Raw genomic sequence first — 22,420 nt, 5'->3', positions numbered from 1 at the left:
TGATTTTTTTAGAGAGAGAGAAAGATAGAAACATCGATGTGAGAGGGAAACATCAATCAGCTGCCTCCTGCATGTCCCCTCCTGGGGATCCAGCTGCAACACAGGCATGTGCTCTGACCGGAAGTCGAACCCAGACCTCTCAGTCCATGGGAGGATGCTTAATCCACTGAGCCACACCAGCTGGGCTATTTTGAAAAAGAAAAAACTATAGTGCAAAACCTCAGAATGTGAAGTTTGCCTTCAGATACAAAGATTCTGTAATATACATATAAATGTAGCTTCATTTTAAATGAGCCTATTAGAAATTGATATATAATTTTATTGCGTAAACAGTGCTTTGCTCTAAATTAATTAGAAAGTATTGAATCTATCAGTAATTAATAATCAAGATCATTATGGCCTAAAATATAATATAGTGTCAGGTGTGATGTATAGCCTTTTATTTTTAATTTTTATGTATTTTTTAATAGGATGAGTTTTTTTATTATTTATTTATTTTTTTTATTTTTTATTTTTGGTGCATGCCCCTAGTGGAAATTGAACCCAAGACTCTGGTCTGCAGGCCGACACTCCAACCGCTGAACCAAACCAGCCAGGACACATATAGCTTTTTAGACAGGCAAAATCACTCTCCTCCTTTGGCATATTCTAAGGAGGAAACTATTCTAATATTCAAATAATTACTCTGAGCCCCATAATTTGTGGACCTAACTTTGCAATGAGCCACATGAAGTGAGCTCGATATGAGAAGGAGCATCCTCTTTGGAGTTAAACCTAGTTGTATATTCTAGCTCTCTCAATCACTAGCTGTGTGATCATTACAAGTTTCCTAACACCTCGGAGCCTTGGGTTCCTCATCTTCCCAAAGCAGGAATAATCCCATTTTATGTCCTAGAGTTGCTAGGATTACATTTACTAGATACTCACTAGGGTCCAAGCACTGTAGGGATGCAGAAGAACTGGTTATGGCAGGTGAGTAAGCCGTTCCAAGGATTTAGGTAAGAAGATGTTCGGAAGATCAGCGCAGCAGCGGTGGGGGTGGGACAGAGGGGCAGACACAGGAGTGCAGCCTTTCTTCTTTTCCATTGGGCCCAGTTCAGGCAGGAAGGGAATGGGCCTTGTAAATATCCAACAGCAGTTTTTATTACAAACAGGATTTAGAGAAATCAAAACCATTTAGTTCTTTTTAAAAGGAAAGAGAGTCCGGCTGGTGTGGCTCAGTGGTTGAATGTCAACCCATGCACTAAGAGGTCGCCAGTTTGATTCCTGGTCAGGGCACATGCCCAAGTTTTGGGCCAAATCTCCAGTAGGGGGCATGCAGGAGGCGACCAATCAATGTTCTCTCTCATCAAAGTTTCTATCTCTCTCTCCTTCTCTCTAAAATCAGTAAAGAGAAAAAAATGTTTTTAATAAATGCAATAAAGGGAAAAAGAGAATGTATTTACTAACCAATGTGATTGGTAATATTAACTGTTGAAAGCCCTGTTAAAGTGAGAACTCAAAACACTAGAAATTGAAAATCTAGCCTATCAATGAATATGATAATTTATTGGAAGTCACAAATTGTATGAATATTTTTAAATCCAATATTTTATAAGCAGTAAATATGTGGCATTGGTTTTCCTTTTACTCAGAAGAACCATTTGGATCACCTGAGGATATTTTTTTGCACTTATCTTCAGATAGAGTGGGAAGGAGAGAGGGAGGAAGAGAGAGAGAGAAACATAGCTGTGAGAGAGACACATCGACTGGCTGCTACCCACACAACCCCAACCAGGGCCGGGGACAAACAGCAACCAAGGTACGTGCCCTTAGCAGGAACCGAATCCAGGCCTCTCTAGTCCACGGGCTGATGCTCGAACCGCTGAGCCAAACCGGTCAGGGTTGGATCTTTCTCTTTTTCTCTCTACCTTCCTTTTTACTGCATGACTCTAACTGCTTTGCCCTGGTCCTGTGCTAGTCACTTTTGCAGTGATTATCATGTATGTTGGAGTATTTATGCAATGCCTAGTGAATGGATGTGACAGGGTTTTTGCTTTTTGAAATCCAGAGTGTAAATCCTCTCTCAGCTCCCAAAGGAATGCAGCCAGGAATGCAGTATAACTCAGTGGATGACTGTGGCTAATTCTTGATAGGGGCTAGGAAGAAGCAAGTTTTTGATCATACTATTTCTCATTCCTACCGTGCCCAAAGGAACCTGTGCTTGTCACTGAAAAGATAAATGTCTGAGATTGGAACCAGAGATGACATGAACGCCCTTGAGTGTCATTTACAGTAAGGCCATACATTATATGCAACTGCCTCCCTAGAGGTCAAGCAGGCAGTGCTGTGCATTCCCCCACCACACTGACCAGCAAGCAGAAGCCATCCGCCAGGGTGAGGGAGGTGGATATACAGGCTGATTTCATTTTCTGTTGACAACAGAGAGAGTTACACACTGTTCTCCCCCACCCCATCTCTCTATAAGTGTTAGCAGTGGAATAATTTTAAAGTAGTCTCAGTTTTAAACTCTGAGCACCAAAAGGTTGAAAATGCCTTGAATTGAACAACATATTGCCTTATGAATTTCAAAGCTACTATGCCATTTTCTCTAGGGAACTATTGGATCTTCCTAATCACAATTATTGATTCCAGGGAGTTTAAGGGATAAATTTCTATAGGTGTTCCAAGCTATGACTGATAGCATTTGGGAGAGAGGATCCTGGAAATTTTGACAAAGACTAACTGATTTCAGTATATAGATGACTCACTTTTACTTTTTTAAGGTGTTAAAATCACACATACACATGAGAAAAGACTAAAAGTCACCTATGGGGCAGGTAGTGAACTTTATTAACCCACTGTGCTGCTGAGAGGCACAGAACAGCTCAGAGAGGATCTGACCACCTGCCTCACCTTACACTGCTTCTTCATCCTATTTAGGGGGAGAAGCACAATCATATAATAAACTCTGTTTATATCATTCTCTTTAGCAGAACTTTTTCTCAGCCAGCACTTACAAATATGTGCAATATAATTATTTATCATGAGAACACAAAAATACTGATTCACGTTGTTTCATCAAAATTATTCTAGCCCGGCCAGTGTGGCTCAGTGGTTGAGCGCCGACCCAGGCACCCAGAGGTCACCAGTTCAATTCCCGCTCAGGGCACATGCCCAGGTTGTGGGCCCAGTTTCCAGTGGGGAGCATGCAGGATGTTCTGTTTCATCGATATTTCCATCTCTCTCTCCCTCTTTCTTCCTCTTTCTCTAAAGTCAATAAAGAAAAAAAACTTTTTAATTATTCTAAGTATATGTTATATGTTTTATATTATAAAATATAATATATAAGTATATATTATAGCATTATATTATCCTTGTGATGGTTACCTGTATTTCATTTATAGCTACTTAATTAAATTAACACTCAGTTCTTCAACCTGTAAACAGTAAAAGGATTAGGGCAGGATGTTAGCTTTCTTCCATATCACCATATCTCTTTTGAGTTGTTCTCTATGTCCCATTTCTTTCATTTCTCTACTTTTACCTAAAAGTGTTTTCCTGTCCAGCGTCAGTGTTTTTTGTGCTCAATGAGAAGTGTTAAGAGCTCTCTACAGTTATGAGTATTTCATTGAAATTCTTTCCTTTGTAATATTGAAAAGTATTATAGGACATGTTAGGGTTAACATGTGGCTATTATTCATTCATTCTTCATTCATTTGCCAAACATCTAGAATATTCTTCCATTCAAGTCACTGGGCTAGGATGGTGATCGGTGCTGCAGAGAAAAGTCCAGGGTACTCAAACAGCATCTGACATAAGGGTGAAATCTCAACAAGGGAATCAGGATGTGTTATTTAGCTAAACCCCAAAAGAGAGGTAGAAAATAGCTAGTCAGAAGCTGGAAGACAGGTATAGGTCTACTAAGGAGAGGAGCAACCTATAGAAAGGTCTTGAATAGAAAAAGGAAAGAGAGGCAAACGAGGATCATCCTAGTAAATACGATTAAAAACACACACATAGTAAATGAGGTTTGACCAGCAGGCAGGAATATTAGATTTATGCATTTAACGCTGAAAGTGAGCATTTTTCTAGGTTAATCATTATGTAAAATGTATGTAAATATAATAAGAAATGCAAAATGATTTTTATAATTTTGTCTCTATCATTCAATACCTCAGACCTAATTAAGTGTGCAAGTAAATGTTTATTGAATTGAACCTCTTCTTTTTCTTAGCAGAAGTAATTATCACTGAAAGTTCCATAGATAAGAAGCTGAAAGTCTAAAACTGTTTTAACTAGTCAAAAATATCAGGAACAAGAAGGAGTTTTTACATGTTTGTTTTTTAAATATGCTTTTATTGATTTTAGAGAGAGGAAGGGAGAGGGAGAAAGAGAGAAAGAAACATTGATGAAAGAGAGAAACATCACTTGGTTGCCTCCTGACCCGACCAGGGACCAAACCCACAACCTAGGCATGTGCCCTGGCTGGGAATTGAACCGGTGACCTTTTAGTGCATGGGATGACACACAACCAATTAAGCCACACTAGTCAGGGCACAAGAAGGATATTAAATTTATATTTTCATCTCTAAATAAAAGTTAAATACATTGACCGTCCCATGTAATGAATGTGCATAAAAGAATACCCTGCCTTTGTCCTTGAATCAATCTCCTATGTTTTGTTAAATGAGAAGAGAAGTGCAGAAAGACTCTTAGATAAGCCATTGCTACAAATTGAGATTCCATCAGGCAGGTGACTAGAACCTTGCATGCCTGTATGCCTCCTTTGAAGACCTACCTCTCTTCTCAGCTCTCAAGGTCACTAACCACACGCCCCTGTTCTCCTTTACTTTTTATCACCCACTTGCTGCCTTAGTTCTTACTTGTGCTTCTTCAGCACTCCAGCCAGTGCTCCACCCTGGGGCTGCAGGGATCTTTCATTTAATAATCCATCTGTTTGTCCAGTGCCCTCAGGGGAAATCCAGACTGCTCCATCTATAATGGAAGGTGTCCATCATCTAGTTACTTCCTGGGCCAGCCTCCCCTTCAAGCCATCTGCCAGCTGTAGTCGCAGAAATGTATGCTCAGTACTGAGAATATGCCACGTTGCAGTCTTCTCACTACTTCCCTCCTCTACCCCAGCACATGTGCACACACGCGCACTCACACATACACTCTCACACATATGCACTTAGTCCCTGTCTCTCACAAATGCAGTCACCGTCCGGAGTGTAGCCCAGATGTCCACATCCTTGGAGAGCCGCCGTGGCCTTGCTGCTCCCTGGCCTACCTCAGACTTCCTCACCTCGCTGGTGGTGACCACTCCTGCTGAGCTGCCAGCCTCGTTAGGGCAAGGACGGCGCTCTGTGATTTTATCTCTGTATTTCCAACCCTGGTTCTGCACTCGACATAGCCCTCAATTCATATTTTGTTTGTTTTTAAAGAAATAATTGGACTGAAAAGGATTTTTATTTTTATTTTTATTTTTTTTATCCTCATCCGAGGACTTTTTTCCATTTTTTGTTCAGAGTGGGAGGGAGAGAGAGGAAAAGAGAGAGAGAAACATTGATGTGAAAGGGACACATCGAGTGGCTGCCACCTGCACGACCAACCAAGGCCGGGGACAAACTGCAACCAAGGTACGCGCCCTTAGTGGGAACTGAACCTGGGTCTCTCTGGACCACAGGCCAGTGCTCTAACCGCTGAGCAAAACCGGCCAGGGCTGCAAAAGGATTTTTAATGGGGCAAAGATATGACTGGATTTTCATCTTAGGTCAGCCTTTGGGGCAGGACATGGAGCAAGGTTAATGAGTCATTTCAGTCAGGGCTCCGCACCATGGCCCACAGAAGCCCAGGGATCTTGGGGGGAGAAGGCTGGCAGGTAGTTCTGTAGTGCTCACTCTCAGTTCTCTCCAAGTGACTGCAGTTTTACTTAGGATGAGTGGAATCTTATCTGTCCAATGAAAATGATTCATAGGCCTTAATCTGTTAGGAAGGTGGTGTCACAAATTAAAAGAGCAGGTAGCATGGACCAGAAGCCTGGGGTTGGTATCTGGGCTGTGTTGTTTGCTATTGTGTGGTCTTTCTTCATATCTGTAATCAGAGTTCATATGCAGTTTACATATCTCACAGTGTGGTCATGAAGATTAATATAAGTGAACGTTCTTTGTAAACTGAAGTGCTAAAAAAGGGCAAACTATAATATCAGGATTTGCTTAACAAAACATGTTGACTAGATTGCTATTCAGTCTTTATTCCCTTTATTCCTTGCTGTTTGTAAGATGCTTAAAATTTATTATCTTTGCTGCCCATTAACTTATGCCAATACACTGTGATTATCACTTTAATAGGATCTATGTTCTACCCATATAGTAACCCATAGTTTGACAATGATTTTTAAAAAATTTTTTTATATTTAGAGAGAGGAAGGGAGAGAGAGAGAAAAAAAAAAACAAAAACATTGATATAAGAGAGAAATATCTATCAGTTGCCTCTCAAACATACCCCAGCTAGAGATCAAACCACAACCTGGTATGTGTCCTGACCAGGATTTGAACCTGCCACCATCTGGTGTAAGGGATGATGCTCCAACCAACTGAGCCACACTGGTCAGAGCAACGATAATTTTATGGAACCTGTAAGAAATGTGTTAGGTGTAAATATTGTATATTCATTCTGTAAAATTATTAAAGTTCTAGATCTTTTGTTCCATCAAACCACCATAGAGATGAGAAGACATTGTTGATTAGAGTCATGACAGATAATAGCTCTGTCCTGGAAAGGAAGGTGCAGAGATGTTAAGACCATAAAAATTAACCAAGCGCAGGGTGGAGTTTGGTGATCCTAAGTTTGAATCCTTGCCTCTCCTTGCTCTGTAACCTTGGGCAATGTGTGTAACTTTTCTGAGTCTAATTCTCCTCATCAATTAGATATGAGTAATACTAATATCTACCTCAAAGGGTAACCAGGAGAAAAATGACATGTAAGAAAGCTCTCAGAACATCATCTTTATCTGATCAATATAGGAAAGCTTTTCTTATTTATCATGACACTATTCTGGCCTGTAATGGCGACAATAGCTTATAATAAATGACATGGTGTCCCATTTTCTTTCGTTCGTCTCCTGGTAAATTTTCTAGGTTTTACTACAATATTTTTGAACCTCAGCTATGATCTTCTGAGCAGCTTGTGATAGAGGAATAATAACTACAATAATAAAAAATAATCATTGTTTTTTGGATTGAGTAGCTATAATGCACCAGGCCCATGCGTGGTCCTTTATGAAACGATTTGTAGCCATTCAGAGCAGTCTCCCTAGCCAGGTTCCAGGCTCAGATGAAAAAACTGAGATCTGGAGAGGTTGACAGATACTCGTGCTCTGACCCCACAACTGTGCTCTCTCTGTGCAACCTTACTGGCCTAGGATGCCTCATTACCCTGCAGAGACTGCTCCCCTCCCAGGAGCTGCCCCACCCCCTTTCCTTCCACCCACAGCCACCTTCCCTGCAGACTGTCTTTGCAACCAAGGTGGTTATACCTTCCTTTGCAGACATAGGCTACTCTGAAAATTAATATTCTTTATTACCTCTTCTAGTGTTAAAAAAAAAAAACAAACAAAGATTACACCTTTGTTTTAAAACTATGACCACTGGAATCTTTGAGAGTTATTTCTATTAATTTTTAGAAGTTAAAAGCACCGTTTTTTATTGTTGGTTTTTTTTCAATTTTTTTTTCTTTTTATTGATTTTAGAGAGAGAAGAAGGGAGAGGGAGAGAGATAGAAACATTGATGAGAGAGAACATCGATTGGGCGCCTCCTGCATGCCCCCCAACTGGGGATTGGGCCCACAACTTGGGCATGTGCCCTGACCAGGAATTGAACCTGCAACCTCTTGGTACATGGGTCGACACTCAACCACTGAGCCACACCAGCTGAGCCTGTTGTTGTTTTCTTTCTTATTTTTTCATTAATATTTTTAAACTAAAAGCCTTTTTGTTTTGGTAGGTAGTCCAAGTCCATCACAATCTGCTCAATGTTTAGGAGAGAATTTTTTTTTTTTTTTTTTTGCATTTATCTTCAGACAGAGCAGGAGGGGGAGGGGGAGGAAGATAGAGAGAGCGAAACATCGATGTGAGAGAGACACATTGAGTGGTTGCCACCCAGACAACCCCAACCAGAACCTGGGACAAACTGCAACCGAGGTACGTGCCCTTAGTGGGAACTGAACCCGGGACTTTCTGGTCCACGGGTCGACGCTCTAACTGCTGAGCCAAACCAGCCGGGGCAGGAGAGAAATTTTGACTACTGCAAGAACATGGATTAAACAAAGTTGTTTTAGTATATTGGATTATTTTAATCTAATGAATCATTCTTTTTTGTTGATACGTATGTTGTTTTTTGTTCCACCATTTAAAAATCTCCAGAGAGTCAAAAAAGACAAAACCATTTGATTTGAAATGCTTATTAGTAGTTTTTTAATTGTTCCCTCTTATTTATTGAAGAAATGTAAACTGTAAGAACATCTTAAACCTTTCGGACTAAATATTCTTTTGTCAAGTCCTTGAACCTTTCAGAAAGGCTTGTATCCATGGCTAAACTTGGTTAAGGAAAGGAGATCTAAATATCTCACTTCCAACCTAAATTTTGTGTTTTTTCCTTTGGGATACACCTAATCACAAAGATCAAAATGTCATTCAGTGGGGAAACTTCAGTTTTATATTACTACACTGATTTGGGTTTCTTTTTCTTTTTTATTACTTATTGTAGCTTAGTTGCTACAATGTGGATTAACAAACTGTGTCAAATCCCTTATTCCCCTCACTAGCACCCTTCCCCCACCTGATTTTAGGTGAATTTTATTATATTAAAAAATAATACTCTGGATTCCTTTACTGCCAAGAAACAAAGATCATTTTTATTAATGTTGCTTCTAGGATGATAATGTCAGTCATCTCTTTGAAAATTCATTTTGGAAACTAAGTTTGTTCTTCAAGACCCTTCAAAAGAAGCTTTAAAAATGGCAAGGGAAGATAATAATAGAGTAGATGTATTTGAGCTTTTATTCAGTGAAACTTAATTTAACTTTCCCTCAAACTCCATTTCAAACTTGCTTTTGTGCATGAAAATATAGTATATTGCTCCTCTTCCCTGATTTTCCAAAAAAATTTTTTTCTTCCATTTAATATCCTCTAAAGGATTCTAAGTTTAAGGTCAGAGTGCCAGGCTTCTTACCAGGGCCTCCAGGGCAGGTTCACAGCAAGCACAGACCCGCATAGGGGACACCGGCCAGGCCTTCTGCAAAGAAAGCCAAGCAGCCAGCTGCCTGTGGACAGGGGAGGCAGGAAATGGCTGGATTCTACCACCACCGCCACTCCCAAAACACATCTGCAATATTCTGATTTGACCTTAGTGATTAAAATGGATATTAAGTGAAATGCTAAAATTGAGAGTTATGGATCTTTGTATGAAGGAGTGATTACGGGACATAGAAGGAATGGTTCTCTCTTTGCCTGTCAGAGATTTGGAGAGAGGCAGAGAACAGAGACCAGGACTCTGCATGTTTGCAGGCTTCATCCCCGCCCTCCCCAAAGAGCAGCAGTTCTTTCATTCTTGCTCCTCACCTCAGGCATCTCAGGCTGTGGTAGGAGTCAAGATAACCCACCCTGGTTCTCATGCCCTTCAGTGTTGTTCTGCCAGGACCTGGGCAGTATGGAAATTGTGAGGAAAATCTTGCCACTCTACATTCCTCTGAGTGTCATTCCGGACACTCTGGGACATGCCTGTCAAAACTTTCTTGGGTATCTCAGCTGGGTCCCCGCCCAGGACCTTCAGTCTTCTCTAATATTGACAAAGATTCATCGTGGGTTCTTGGATGCTCAGCTTAGTGAGTCTGATGGGAGAAACTTGTTGGAACTTGGAGGGGTTTTGTTTGTATAAGTGATTGGGGTCAATGGAGGCTGTTTTGGAATCTAAAGACCTCTTTAATTCGGGGAGAAAGTTGGTGGCTGTAGGCAGAGCAGGAACAGTCTGCAGGTATTACTGGCAGTAGGAATAGTTGGCCACTAAGTTCAGGATGTATGTCCTCAGTGAAGCAGATGCTACAAGAGATTTTGATGCAGACATTGACACTCCTCCCCTGTGTTCAGTTACACTTTGTACAATCCTTTATCAGATCCTATCACAGTAGTTCTTTGTTTGAGTGACCTGTTTCAAACACCCTTAAGCTGGGCTTCTCAAGGACTGTGACAGTCTGTGCCTAATTCCTCGTTTTATTCTTCCCCTGTGTCTGGTACGGGGCTTGATACCTGATCAATATTGTGGAATGGAATGATGGAGGAAACGTGAATGAAATAGTTTTCATTTGTTGATCTTACAACTTGCCTGATCTTGTACCAGCAGTGATAAAATATTAGACCTGAAAAGGACCTTAGAGATCAGATGATTTGGTGGCAAACCAGGAACCAATTCCCTGTGGCGTGTGAGTCCCAGTTGAGCATTCTCTCCTTGGCCCCTGCCTCTGTGATGGTGGCATCTGTATTTCAGCTTACCTGGCTTGTAGTATCACTACTTTTAGGAACTGAATATAATACAAGCATATAATAATTAATATATTTAATGTCCCTTTGATAGTATTCAGTTTCTCTTTACTCAGATCACTAGCACTATTTAAGAGAAAATGCTTTCTGTTAACAATAAAAATAACGTTAACAATTAAAAACTGTCCAGCCAGTGTGGCTTAGTGGTTGAGCATCGACCCATGCACCAAGAGGTTGTTGGTTCGATTCCCGGTCAAGGCACATGCCCAGGTTGTGGGCCTGATCCCCAGTGGGGAGCATGCAGGAGGCGGCCAGTCGATGTTCTCTCTCATCTATGTTTCTGTCTCTTCTCTCCCTCTCACTTCCTCTCTCTCTAAAATCAATGAAGGAAAAAAAATTTTTAATTAAAAAGAGGAAATGCTTTAATAATAGTAGCTGACCTTGAATTATAATTTTTATGAAATTGTGATGATTAAATTACAACAAACTTGAGTGAAATAAAATATGCAAAGAAAAATGACTTCTTGAAAAGGGGAGAAGTCACTCTTAAAGATGTTCCATCTAGGACTAATTTACTAGACAGTTGGTGCCTATTGTGAAGATTAATAACAAGTGGCCTTTTACAGGGTGTCTCAGCCTGAGTGTAATGTCCTGGTTGCTCTTTTATTATCCCAAACCTCCATAACTACAAGATTTTTTCTTCCTGCCTTTTGTTCACAATATGGAACTATAATTGAGTGCATATTTCTCACCCAACCTTTCAGCTGTAATTAATATTTTATTATATCAGATTTTATCACTAACTAGCAGAGCAGCAGGATATTGGCCTGCGTGCTCCAGCATGCTTCACATGCCCGCGCACACACACGCAGAACAATGTAACTTACAGATCCTGGGCAAGCTCCTTGCGATGAATTATGGCCAAGAGAACATAAAATATATTTGTGGTGCCCTGCAAATATTCCACAGCAATTTATGGCCTATCTTATCTAGAACAGAGCAGGACAAAGAGAAATTAAAGTTGCTAACACAGAATATTCAATTGCACAGGTCTGTTTATGCTGTGTATGCTGTTCAGTGCCCATTGGCTGTGTAAAGCTAGTTATCAGTCCTCATTTATGGTTCAAGGAGCAGGACCGTGTTAGGTCAGCCATTCTGAGCACCAGTGTTACATGAAGGATTCTAAGGAATCCCAGTCATGAAACAAACATATTGAGCATATTGAACTAACCTTTTTTTTTTTTCTAATTATAAACCAGTGGCAAAACTTTTAAAAATTAATCCAATTGTACCAAGTTTTTTTGTGATTAATAGGATGTCATTTCAGTAAATACTGACAGATTTAGGAAAAGGTATGACTGAACAACGAATAAGAAGAAAATTAATTCTGTGTTGTTACATGGCCATGAACCTTAATTACACATTTATTTTGCATATAGTTTATACTTTCATTTGCGCTCACCCCCAAATAGTAATCTTCAGGAAGATAGTAACACTAATCTCTACTTTTTATATTCATAATAGATGATTATTACAAAAAAATACAATCAAGATAAAGGTCACTATTAGATACCATGAAATGAACAACATTCTAAGTCCTTGAAATAACCAGAGTGTCACGTGAGAAGGATTAGTAAAACAACAGAATGGATCACTACTCTTCTCCCCCATCCTCTCCCTGTTCTGTTGTCCAGCTGGATAACTCTCCGATAGTTTATGCTGATAAGACGTAGAATAAGTGGATAAGAAAAATAGATGTACAACTAAGGATTTAATCTAGAAATAAATTATGACAAAAAATTTAAAGTCAATTTCAAATCTGCAGCAGGCTTTCGCTCAAAGTCTTCAGTTTGAAACGACCAAAAACATTTTATCACATTTGAACTTTCAAGTTTAACAAAGTACATGAAAGATGTTCAGATGTTCTTTTCTAAGTTATACTTCATGTGCTATTCTATATAAATGCAGATTTCTTATTCCCCTTGTAAAAGCTTCAGAGTTTTGTTATAGAAAAGCATAGCATAAATTAAACTTTAAATTAAATTTCATTCCATAGGAAAGTTATGATATAGTGATGTCACATTTTTGGCAGATTCATCTTCACTGTGGATTCTGCCTTCATATAGCAAATGCCATGGGGAGATTTTATGTTACTTTAAATTCCAGAATAATATTGGAACAAGGCTGGGAATGGTGTGACTTCAGTAAACAAAGGGAGAATGAGTAACACATTAAAAAGATAATAGAATTCTAATTGAGCTCACTAAGGTAGAAACTTCTGCTTGGTTTTCCATTCTTGAGGATTTGTGAGTTCTTTTTAATCTTTTAAGAAAATAAATATTCAAACTGAGATTTCCAAAGCTACTTTTGAGATTACAATTGTGGTTTGAAAGATTTTATGAACTTCATTAGTGGAATGATGTTATTTGTACAAATGAAAAACGTATCAGTCATAAAGTTCAGGCAAGATACCATTGACCCAGGTGCCAATAATGTGTTAATTTTCATCAGGGAGACAGCAATGTGTGACAGTTGGTCAGCAGATAAGATTTAGCTATTTTTCATTAGTGCTTGAACTTTGATAAAGGGGAATAGAAAGGAGCTTCTTGACCTTTCAGGGCTTAAATTATTAAAGAGCAAATAGATTTGAGGTCTGGATGCTTGCAAATCTAATTTGTCTTGTGGAGCAAGAATGAAAAGACATTTTGAGTTTGCAATTGCTCTAGTCAACTTAGTTCTTCTTTTAATATATCTGAAGATGAGTAGATGGTAGCTATTTAAAAAGTAATATATCTGGAAAACAGTACATAGTATAGCACCAGCTAGCTAAAATGGAGATACGTTACCTGATCGTTTACTTCTCAAATTTTCATCTAACCCTCATAAAACTATTGCTTGGAAAAATGAATTTTATTCATCCATACAGTTAGATGGTATTTAAATTACAAAACAAAATTTTCTTTCATTAGGGAATGTTAAATGTCAAAATGTTCTAGTTAAAGTCTATCAGTGCCTGATCCATAGTAGGTGCTCAAAAATACTTAGTTATTAAATTAGTAAACAGACGCACAGCATACACACTAGCAAAGCTGGGGAAAAGATGGCTGGAAAGGGAGAAATGGAGGTGAGAGAAGGGTAGAGAAAGCAGAGATGCAGCTTTTGGTTCTCACAGTTCATTATTTGTGGGTTATCCAGGATAAACTTACAGTCATGCCAGCATCCTCTCATCACAAAACCTTTTTCATGGTAATTTCCTCCTCTATTAGCCCTTGGGTATTCAGTAAAATAAATTTAGTATTGAATTTTAGTAAAGCAAAGCATATTTGTGAATACAGTGTTATTTCCTCTCTACTACTACATATAATATATAGAGAATAGAATTACTTTGGGATTATATTATGCTTTGAAAATATGTATTTCATGGCCACTTCATTCTAAGTGTCATGAAATCTAGAAATGACTAAATCATAGCCCTCCTCCACTAGGAACTTACAAGACTTTTAAAAATGTCAATAAAAGGACACAACTCAAAACCTTTACAGAAAACATGTTTTGTCATTTTGGAGCAGAACAAGAGTACATCAAAATGAGGGAACAGATTGGAAGCCCCTGAGAGACTTCATGAAAGGATCTCAGACTTTTTATGAGGTAGGGTCATCTGCTAAGAGTGACAAAAGATTTGAGGAGAACCGCACTTAAGTAACAAGCTTGGGTCCCTGCCAAGGTGAAGGAAGAGAGGAAAAGATGTTTGTTGTAGGAGAATTCAAGCTCTTGGCATTTGGAAAGTCCAGAAGTGGCTCTGCTAATCTTTTAGCAGAGTTAGAATCATGAGGGAGCTTCCTCTAGGTTGAGAAGTGAGTCATCACTATCTGTGTGCCTTTGATAAGGTGGTTCCTGGGAGGAATCCAGAGCTGGAGAGGACACCAGCCAGTTGCTGGTATCACTGCAGAATCCAGGAATGTCCTTCCTGGAAATAATTAATGACACGAATACAGATGGGAGAAGGAATTGAGGTCAAAGGTATAATTACCATCTATGACTCCTTTTATTTAATAAATGAGAAAGACTCTTTTGACACATTACTTAAAATGAATGGATTATGGGGAAGTAGACAGGGACTGTGTTGGTTGCGTTTACATAAGCAAGTGAAGATGCCTATGGTGCAGGCATTTCACGAGTGTCTTAACCAGAAATTTTAACAGGCGATGCTAGTACTGTCTTGCTGATGGTCAAGATATGACATCTGCTACTTAATGAGCTTTGTGCCCCAGAGAGAATGAGTACTTCCCCGCTGACCCTCAGTTTTCTCATCAGTAAAATGGGAAAATAAAACCTAACTGTATGAGTCCTGGCCTGATAGCTCATTTGGTCAGAGCATCGTCACAATACACTAAGGTTGTGGGTTCGATCCTTAGTCAGGGCACATATAAGATTTAACCAATGACTGCATAAATAAGTAGAACAAGTGGGTTTCTCTCTCTCTCTCAAAAAAAAAAAAAAAAAAAATATATATATATATACATATATATATATATATATAATTTTTTAATCTGTTAAAAAATAACCTGCATTTGCAAGGTACCTGGCCTACCACTTCTTCTATAGAATAATTCCTGTAAATATTTTCTCATGTATCTTCATATTTCCACTTGTGTAGTATATGGGTTTCCCGGAGTTGTTTTTAAAGTGAAATTTTGAAAATCATGTCATATAACAAATAAATTGGAAAAGCTGACTGGTAGGAGGAGCCAATGTTAAAAATTATTTTATTTAATGGAAAATCCCTTTGCAAAGCAATTTATTCTTTTGATGTATCACTCTTGTGATAGTAGTTATTGTATGCTGAATAAAAATTATGAATAAAAAATATAAAATGCACCATAGAGATCCATCTAGTTCTCTTATTTCATAGGAAAAAAAAATAAGACCCAAAGAAGTTAATGTAAAACCTCAGTTGTTGGCAGAATTAGGCTTAGAGCCTAGATTGGTGCACATGCCACGATTTCCCACCCCTATTAAAGACATTGCAAGAGAACAGGCACATTTTCTCAATGCTGTTTGTATTTATTGCCATACTAGATTAAACTTCTTCATGGGTCATTGGTCATCTGTGGTAGTGGTATTATCTTTTGCTTTGACCTTGACCCTTTACTCTTAATATTCTGTGACCTGATACTCTTGTTAATATTTGCTGCATATCTAACTACTCCAAAACCTAGTAGCTTAAAACAACCTTTCTGTTTTGCCATGATTTTGTGGGCCAGCACAAGCATGGCTGGGAAGTTCCTACTTAGGGCTCTAACGGGCTTCTGTCATCTGAAATCTCAGCTGTGTGGCCTTTCAGGATGGCGCACGTACATGGCTATCGGTGATTCTGATTGTTGGCTGGGAGCTATTCTAGTCTGCCAAGCAGAGTGCCTACATGTGGCCCCTCTAGCATGGGAGGTTCGGGGTCATTGGACCACTTAACATGGTGGCTGGCTTCTTTTTCCAGCTAGCTTCCCTGTGGGACTAGGCTGAAGATGTATGACCTTCTCTGATCAAAGCCTTGAGATTACATTATTCCTCTGTTACATTCTGTGTGCTGAATGTCATCATTAAGGCATTAAGGTTGGCCAACCTATTCTTTTTTTTTAATATGTTTTTTAATATGTTTTTAACATTGATATGAGAGAGAAACATCAATCTGCTGCTTCTTGCACGCCCCCTACTGGGGATTGAGCCTGCGACCCAGGCATGTTCTGTGACTGGGATTGAACTAGGACCTCTCAGTTCATGGGCCAACGCCCAATCCACTGAGCCACACAGGCCAGGTGCCAACCCACTTCTTGATGGGAGAAATTTCAAGGAATTTGCAGATATATATATATATATATATATATATATATATATATATATATTATTGATTTTAGAGAGAGAAGAAGAGGGAGAGGGTGAGAGAAACATCAGTGTGAGAGAGAAACATCAATCGTCGTCTCTCATACACTCCCAGACCAAGATCGAACCAACAACCTTTTTGGTGCATGGAACAATGCTCCAACCAACTGAGCTGCCAGCCAAGCTGTAGATATATTTTAAAGTAGCCATATCTTATTATAGCTGTAAGAAGTCAGGGAGAAGGGGTAAGAAATCAAAGTTCACTTTACTGCTATCATCTTTCTTTTGTGTTGGATCCATCATGCAGTGAGCACTCTACCAGATTTGGTAAAGCATCTATATGACCGAACGTCTCTGATGTTAGGAAGTAAGAGTTATATTTCTTTGTTTCTTTTTTTTCTTTCTTTCAAGTTTACATCACTATAAACATGCTGGACTACCTGTCTACTGAGCAATCATTTTGATGTTCTACAACAATTGATTTTTGTTTAGACAGAATTACAAACTGAAGGGCAGTTGCATTGCATTACACTCGTGCTCTAAGTGGGTGCACTTCCAGAAACAGCTGATTTCACTGAGTACAGATTCAGAGTTCACATGGACAGGCTGTTAGACATGGTAGGCATTATTGGGTACCCAATACTAAGCAACTCTGGGATGACAGCATAGTTCGGTGGAGAAACAGTGCTTTTCTGATATGGGAAGAAAAAGATACTTGTCTTTGCCAGAAGGACTTTCAGTCGAATCTAGATTTTGTTTTTGAAAGCTATTGTCAAGATTTAGTTTTTCTCAGTATCAGAAACTTTTTTCAACCAACCTGCACAAATGTTCATCATTCTAGTAAATGTATAAATCTTAATAAATAAGTTTGTCCTATCAAGGTTTCTTCCATGCTCCTCAGGTTGCTTCCAAATTCAAAGACATTGGAGGGGCCATGAGGGAGAGGCCCTCCTCCGTAGGGTCCATCCCTGCAGGCATCTTCAAAGGATGATCATTTTCATCTTATCTTTGTATATAATTTAAGTAGCCCTGTTCATGATTTACTCTTAGAAACTGCTTATAACTCCAAGGTCTTGGCCTTTAAAATTCCAATCCTTTTTATCTGCTTTTCTTATGCCATCTCTTTCCACTGACTGAATACGGGGAAGGACAAAGGAATATAAGAAAATATTAAAGTCAAACCTTAGTTAACATGAGTCATTGCACATTACATTTTGTGACGTGTTAAAACTTCCCATGCATTCATACAAATGTCATGGACGAAAATAATACATTGCCTTTTAAAAATAAACTTAAAGTTAATATAATTCCATTTATTATGTAAACTGGATTAATTGCCTACAAATTCATCTTCAATCACATGTGAGACAAGTATTTTTTAGTGTCCTGCTCACATAAACAGCAGAGTTTGTTATATATAACTTTTGTAATTATGTGAATTTTGTTTCCCTCAGTAAATCGTGTCATTTGGGGTAAGAGTTCTGTGAAAGATGAAGAGCTTGCTCCTTGAGCAAGCGGGTGTGCGTGGCCCTTAGGCACTAAGCACCTATTATTGACTCCAGGCAGTGCATTCTTTAGTTTGGATATCCTGTGGCTCCGCGCAATTGGATATGGCATCTGCTTAGTTATCATAAAATATCACTGATCATTCTCTTTTTTTCTAGTGTCTACCAAATAGTTGTTGAAGAAGAACGTCCTCGAAGAACTAAAAAGACAACAGAAATCTTAAAGTGCTACCCAGTGCCGATTCACTTCCAAAATGCTTCCATCCTGAACTCACAGTACTACTTTGCTGCAGAATTCCCAGCAAACAGCCTGCAAGCTGCTCAGCCTTTTACTATTGGTGATAACAAGACATACAGTGGATACTGGAACACTCCCCTTCTCCCCCATAAAAGCTATAGAATCTATTTCCAAGCTGCTAGTAGAGCCAATGGGGTAAGTTTTATAGATGGCTGTTTACTTAGACTATTTAGGGTTATTAATGTGAACATAGAATAAGAAAGTAGTAAGAAATAGTTATGTTTTGGTGTGTTTTTACTTGAAATAAATGGGTTTTTTCTTTTTAAAAAATTTTTTTTCACTTAGAGAAATTTATGGAAAAAAATGAATATATTCACATATGTTTTGGTAGACAGAATGTATCGTCATCATGATGGTTTATATTTTCAGCTTTTACTTGTTACCAAAAGCTGACTAGTAATTCTGCTTAGCTTACTATTTTACAGGAAAATAGTATAGCCGCAGCACGCATTCAGCTCATTAAAGATTTTGTGAGATTCACAACATCTGTCTTTTCAGCATATTGTGTCCCATTTCTTTGGATCCACAAGAGTTTATGCTTCCTATAACTGTGACTAAATTGGGTATCTTCTTTTTTCAAAGAGAAAACAGCCTTAGAAAGATGAGATGTTAACAAAATAAAAACTATTTGGTCATTTCTGATTTTTTTTTTTCCTTTTCTGTTCAGACCAATACAGAACTCTGATAAGATAGTAAAGTGTCCTGAGAAGGAAGGGCAGATTTTCCAGATTCGACAGTGGTTTGCCTCCTTCACAGCATGGGTCTGGGTGCCATCACTGAATTGTCTTTGCCTGTGATGAGGGGGGAAGTCAGGGACACACAGTTCTCCAGTAGTGCTTGTGCAGGGAGTGTGTAGGGGTCTGGAGAAGGAGGAAGCCTGGGCCACCAGGCAGAGGCATTTTGTGTTTAGCTACTCACTCCATATCTGTGTCAGAAATGCCCACCACCATCGGCACTGGGGCCAGAAGGTGTATCTGAGCTTGGATCAAGGAGTACCAGCATGTGATCAATGTCACAATGAGACCTTTTCTTATCAGTGTTTAAATAGAACTGCAGAGACTTTCATTTGTTTCAAATAAAACATGAATAGTGATTTTTATCCCTCTTTATTTGACACAGGAAACCAAAATAGACTGTGTTCGAGTGGCCACAAAAGGTAGGTTGAAATTGTGGGATGCTCTCCTAATTTATATCTTTCAAGATTTTAGAGGGTATTTCAAAATTTCTTGAAATATTAACTTCATTGAAATGTGTGCATGTGTGTGCATGTATATATTATTAGGATCTAATGGCAGTTTACATTAAATGGCAACAGTAACATTGAAATACTTTTTAAAATAAATCATATCGCTGTGTTCCAAGCAGTGTTCAATGGTTATCTTTTCAAAAATTCTTTTAAAATAAAATTTTATATGATCTCAGTACACATTTTTTAAACCATAGTACCACATGTAGTATTACCATATCTAATGAATCTTCATATGCAAAGTAGTAAAATATTACCTGCCATTTTTAAGAAATTATCTAGTTATAGTAGTTCTGTAGAGTCTACATGGGCCTTTTTTTTTTTTACTGATGATGTGTGTCTCCTTGAATCCAGTAACCAGGTGATGTTATCGTGGGACATCTGTTCCGCAGGCTTGGTTCAGTGCCTGGGAAGTGTGGTGGAAGATGACCTGTGGAAATGGCTAGGGCAAACCCCGCAAGCTCATCACATAGCACCTCTTAAACAAGAAAGTGCAGCTCTGTGTGTGCCAAGCTGTCATGTCATCCTGTCACCCTTGCAGGGTGATTTTAGCCATCACCTGTAGAAGTATATGAGAAAAAATTTTGAGAAATGTAAAATTCTGCATTCAATGAGGCATTATAAATTAACACTTGTAGTTAAATGCACTCCTTCAGACACTCCTGTGACAATGAGCAGGTTCTGTGTGGTTTAATTTAGACATGATGGCAAGAAGGCGTCATTGGGTCTGTGCCACTAGATTTGATCAGGTCATAGGTAGTAGTCACTTGATGAGTTCTGTTGAATAAAAATATATTCTTGTTGTCGTTGTTTAACTGTCAGGCAGCGTAGTTTGAGTATATTATGGATGTCCATCTGCATTTTCAAAACTCTCACAGAATTCTTATTTATGAAGATACCTGATCTTTTTATTCATTTTGTTGACAAATATTTCTTGGTTTCATGTTAATGTGCCAGGCATTGTGTGAGGTACTCACCCCCTTTGTATTTTCTTTGTCCTTATAGTTTTATTTCAAGACTATATTGATTTTAAAATACTCAGTTCTTCATATATTATACCTGATTAGTGCCTTTATTTATAGGAATAAGTTAATAATAAATGAAATTGCCCTGGCTAGTTTGGCTTAGCAGTTAGAACATTGGCCCATAGACTGAAGGGGCATGGGTTTGATTCCTGGTGAAGGGCACATACCTTGGTTGCAGGTTCAATCCTCAGCCCCAGTCAGGGTTGTGCGGGAGGCAACCAATCGATGTGTATCTCTCACATCCATGTTTCTCTCACTCTCTCCCTCCCTCCCTCCCTTCCACATTATTTAAAAAAAAAAAAAAAAAATCAATGGAAAAATATCCTCCTATGAGGATTAACAAAAACAATAAATAGATAAATAAATAAATAAATGAAATTAAAGATATTGATTGGCTTTGTAAACTGTAATACGCTATTAACTATTAATTTTTACAGTATTATGAGGCCCTTGAATGACATATTGATGTTCTGAGACCTCCAGGTCATTGTCCATGTTCAAATTGCTTTATTGAATTTTATATATTGTTGAGGTCTCAAAAAGTAGACCCCGTTCCAGAGTACCTAATTTATAATGCCTTATGTCTAACATCACAGCTGAAAAGCCCTTTCATGCACACATTCTCATTTTTTTCTTTAACATTACTGTGAGAAAGGAGATAGGTATTGCTATTTTTATTTTTAATATTAAGAAAATGCATATTGGGAGACATATTGACTCACCAAGGTCACTCAGCTAATAATCAGTGATTTTAGTCTTGATCCCAAGCATTTGGACTCCCACGCCTGGTGTTCCACTGTATGTCGTGGCTTTCACCCCACAGAACCTCTGGCCAGTTACAGTACTGCATTGTATAAGTAGCTGTCCTCCTCTTTATTAGAATTAAGTCACTGCCCAGTTTACTCTGAAAACAATGAAATATCTGTCACCATGTTCATTTACATATTTAAATAATTATATAAAGAACACACTAATAAATGTGGCAATCTGATGTTTGCTGTTTTCACAATAGATTGAATTAAATAGTGATTTGGATCATTTTCTTCCAACAGCTAGATTTAATCAATATTATAATTTGTTTTTCAATTCACCCAAGGATGATTAGGCAATCAGATGACCTGATTGACTAAATACTCCCCACTCATATTTTCTGAGTCATTTGCAAACATTTACACAGCAACAAACTCTATCCAAATAACCTCTTCAGGGGTAAGAGAAACAAATTTTAATATTACTTACATAACGTTGTCATTTCTACTCATAAAATCATAATATTGGATGAATCCTTAGGAGATATTCTCCTTCCCGGTGAAACTACCCTGTTTGGTACTATTTTATTTTATTAATTTCTACATGTACAAGTGCAGCTACTTCCCTTTACAGCACAGCCTAATGTCTCACCATCTTTATAATTACACCATCTTTCTTAGTCATACTAAGAATCATTTCTGCAGCATGGGAACTATTTCCATCTTGACAACTTAGTCATAACAGAGAAATAGGTCTGATAACTTTATTGGTACCATGTACTAAAGATGTTTGAGATTTAAAAGAGTTCAAGCACCCTGTTTTTACCACATATTGCTCACAGTGTGGTGGCTTGCTTGACTTTTCAGACACTAAACCATTTTCCTAAGCAATGGTCTGAATTTATAAAGATTTCAATGTTCTCATGAAACAACTGTTGACAAGTAGTATCTTTATATAAAAAGTATGGAGGTGGATATTTTTTCACAAGGAACTAATTTGTAATTTCAAGTATAGATATGTCTCTTAAAGATATATTTCATAGTGTTTATAAATTTAATGTTTTGCTTATTTTAATCATAATCCAATGGTATATTTTGACACTAATCATCTCAAATATAGAGCCTCATAAAAAATAGACACAGGCAAAAACCTAAGGTATGTTATTGCATATCTTTATAGTGTGAGGATTCCCTATATTTTTA

At 38.3% G+C, this 22,420-nt stretch overlaps 1 protein-coding gene across 6 annotated transcripts in view; it reads left to right on the top strand.

Moving 5' to 3' along the window:
* The window catches only part of PTPRM (protein tyrosine phosphatase receptor type M), an 839,861-nt gene that overhangs the window by 537,137 nt on the left and 280,304 nt on the right, over nucleotides 1-22,420 (top strand). For all 6 annotated transcript variants that reach the window (XM_036244603.1, XM_036244601.1, XM_036244600.1 and 3 more), the window contains exons 12-13: nucleotides 18,059-18,332; nucleotides 19,317-19,353. In XM_036244603.1, the coding sequence (XP_036100496.1) occupies nucleotides 18,059-18,332; nucleotides 19,317-19,353 (311 nt within the window). The remainder of the gene's footprint in view (nucleotides 1-18,058; nucleotides 18,333-19,316; nucleotides 19,354-22,420) is intronic.

This window comes from Molossus molossus, unplaced genomic scaffold (assembly GCF_014108415.1).
Source record: "Molossus molossus isolate mMolMol1 unplaced genomic scaffold, mMolMol1.p scaffold_m16_p_6, whole genome shotgun sequence".
In the NCBI taxonomy this organism is placed as follows: domain Eukaryota; kingdom Metazoa; phylum Chordata; class Mammalia; order Chiroptera; family Molossidae; genus Molossus; species Molossus molossus.
This window is presented reverse-complemented; position numbering and strand designations above follow the sequence as displayed.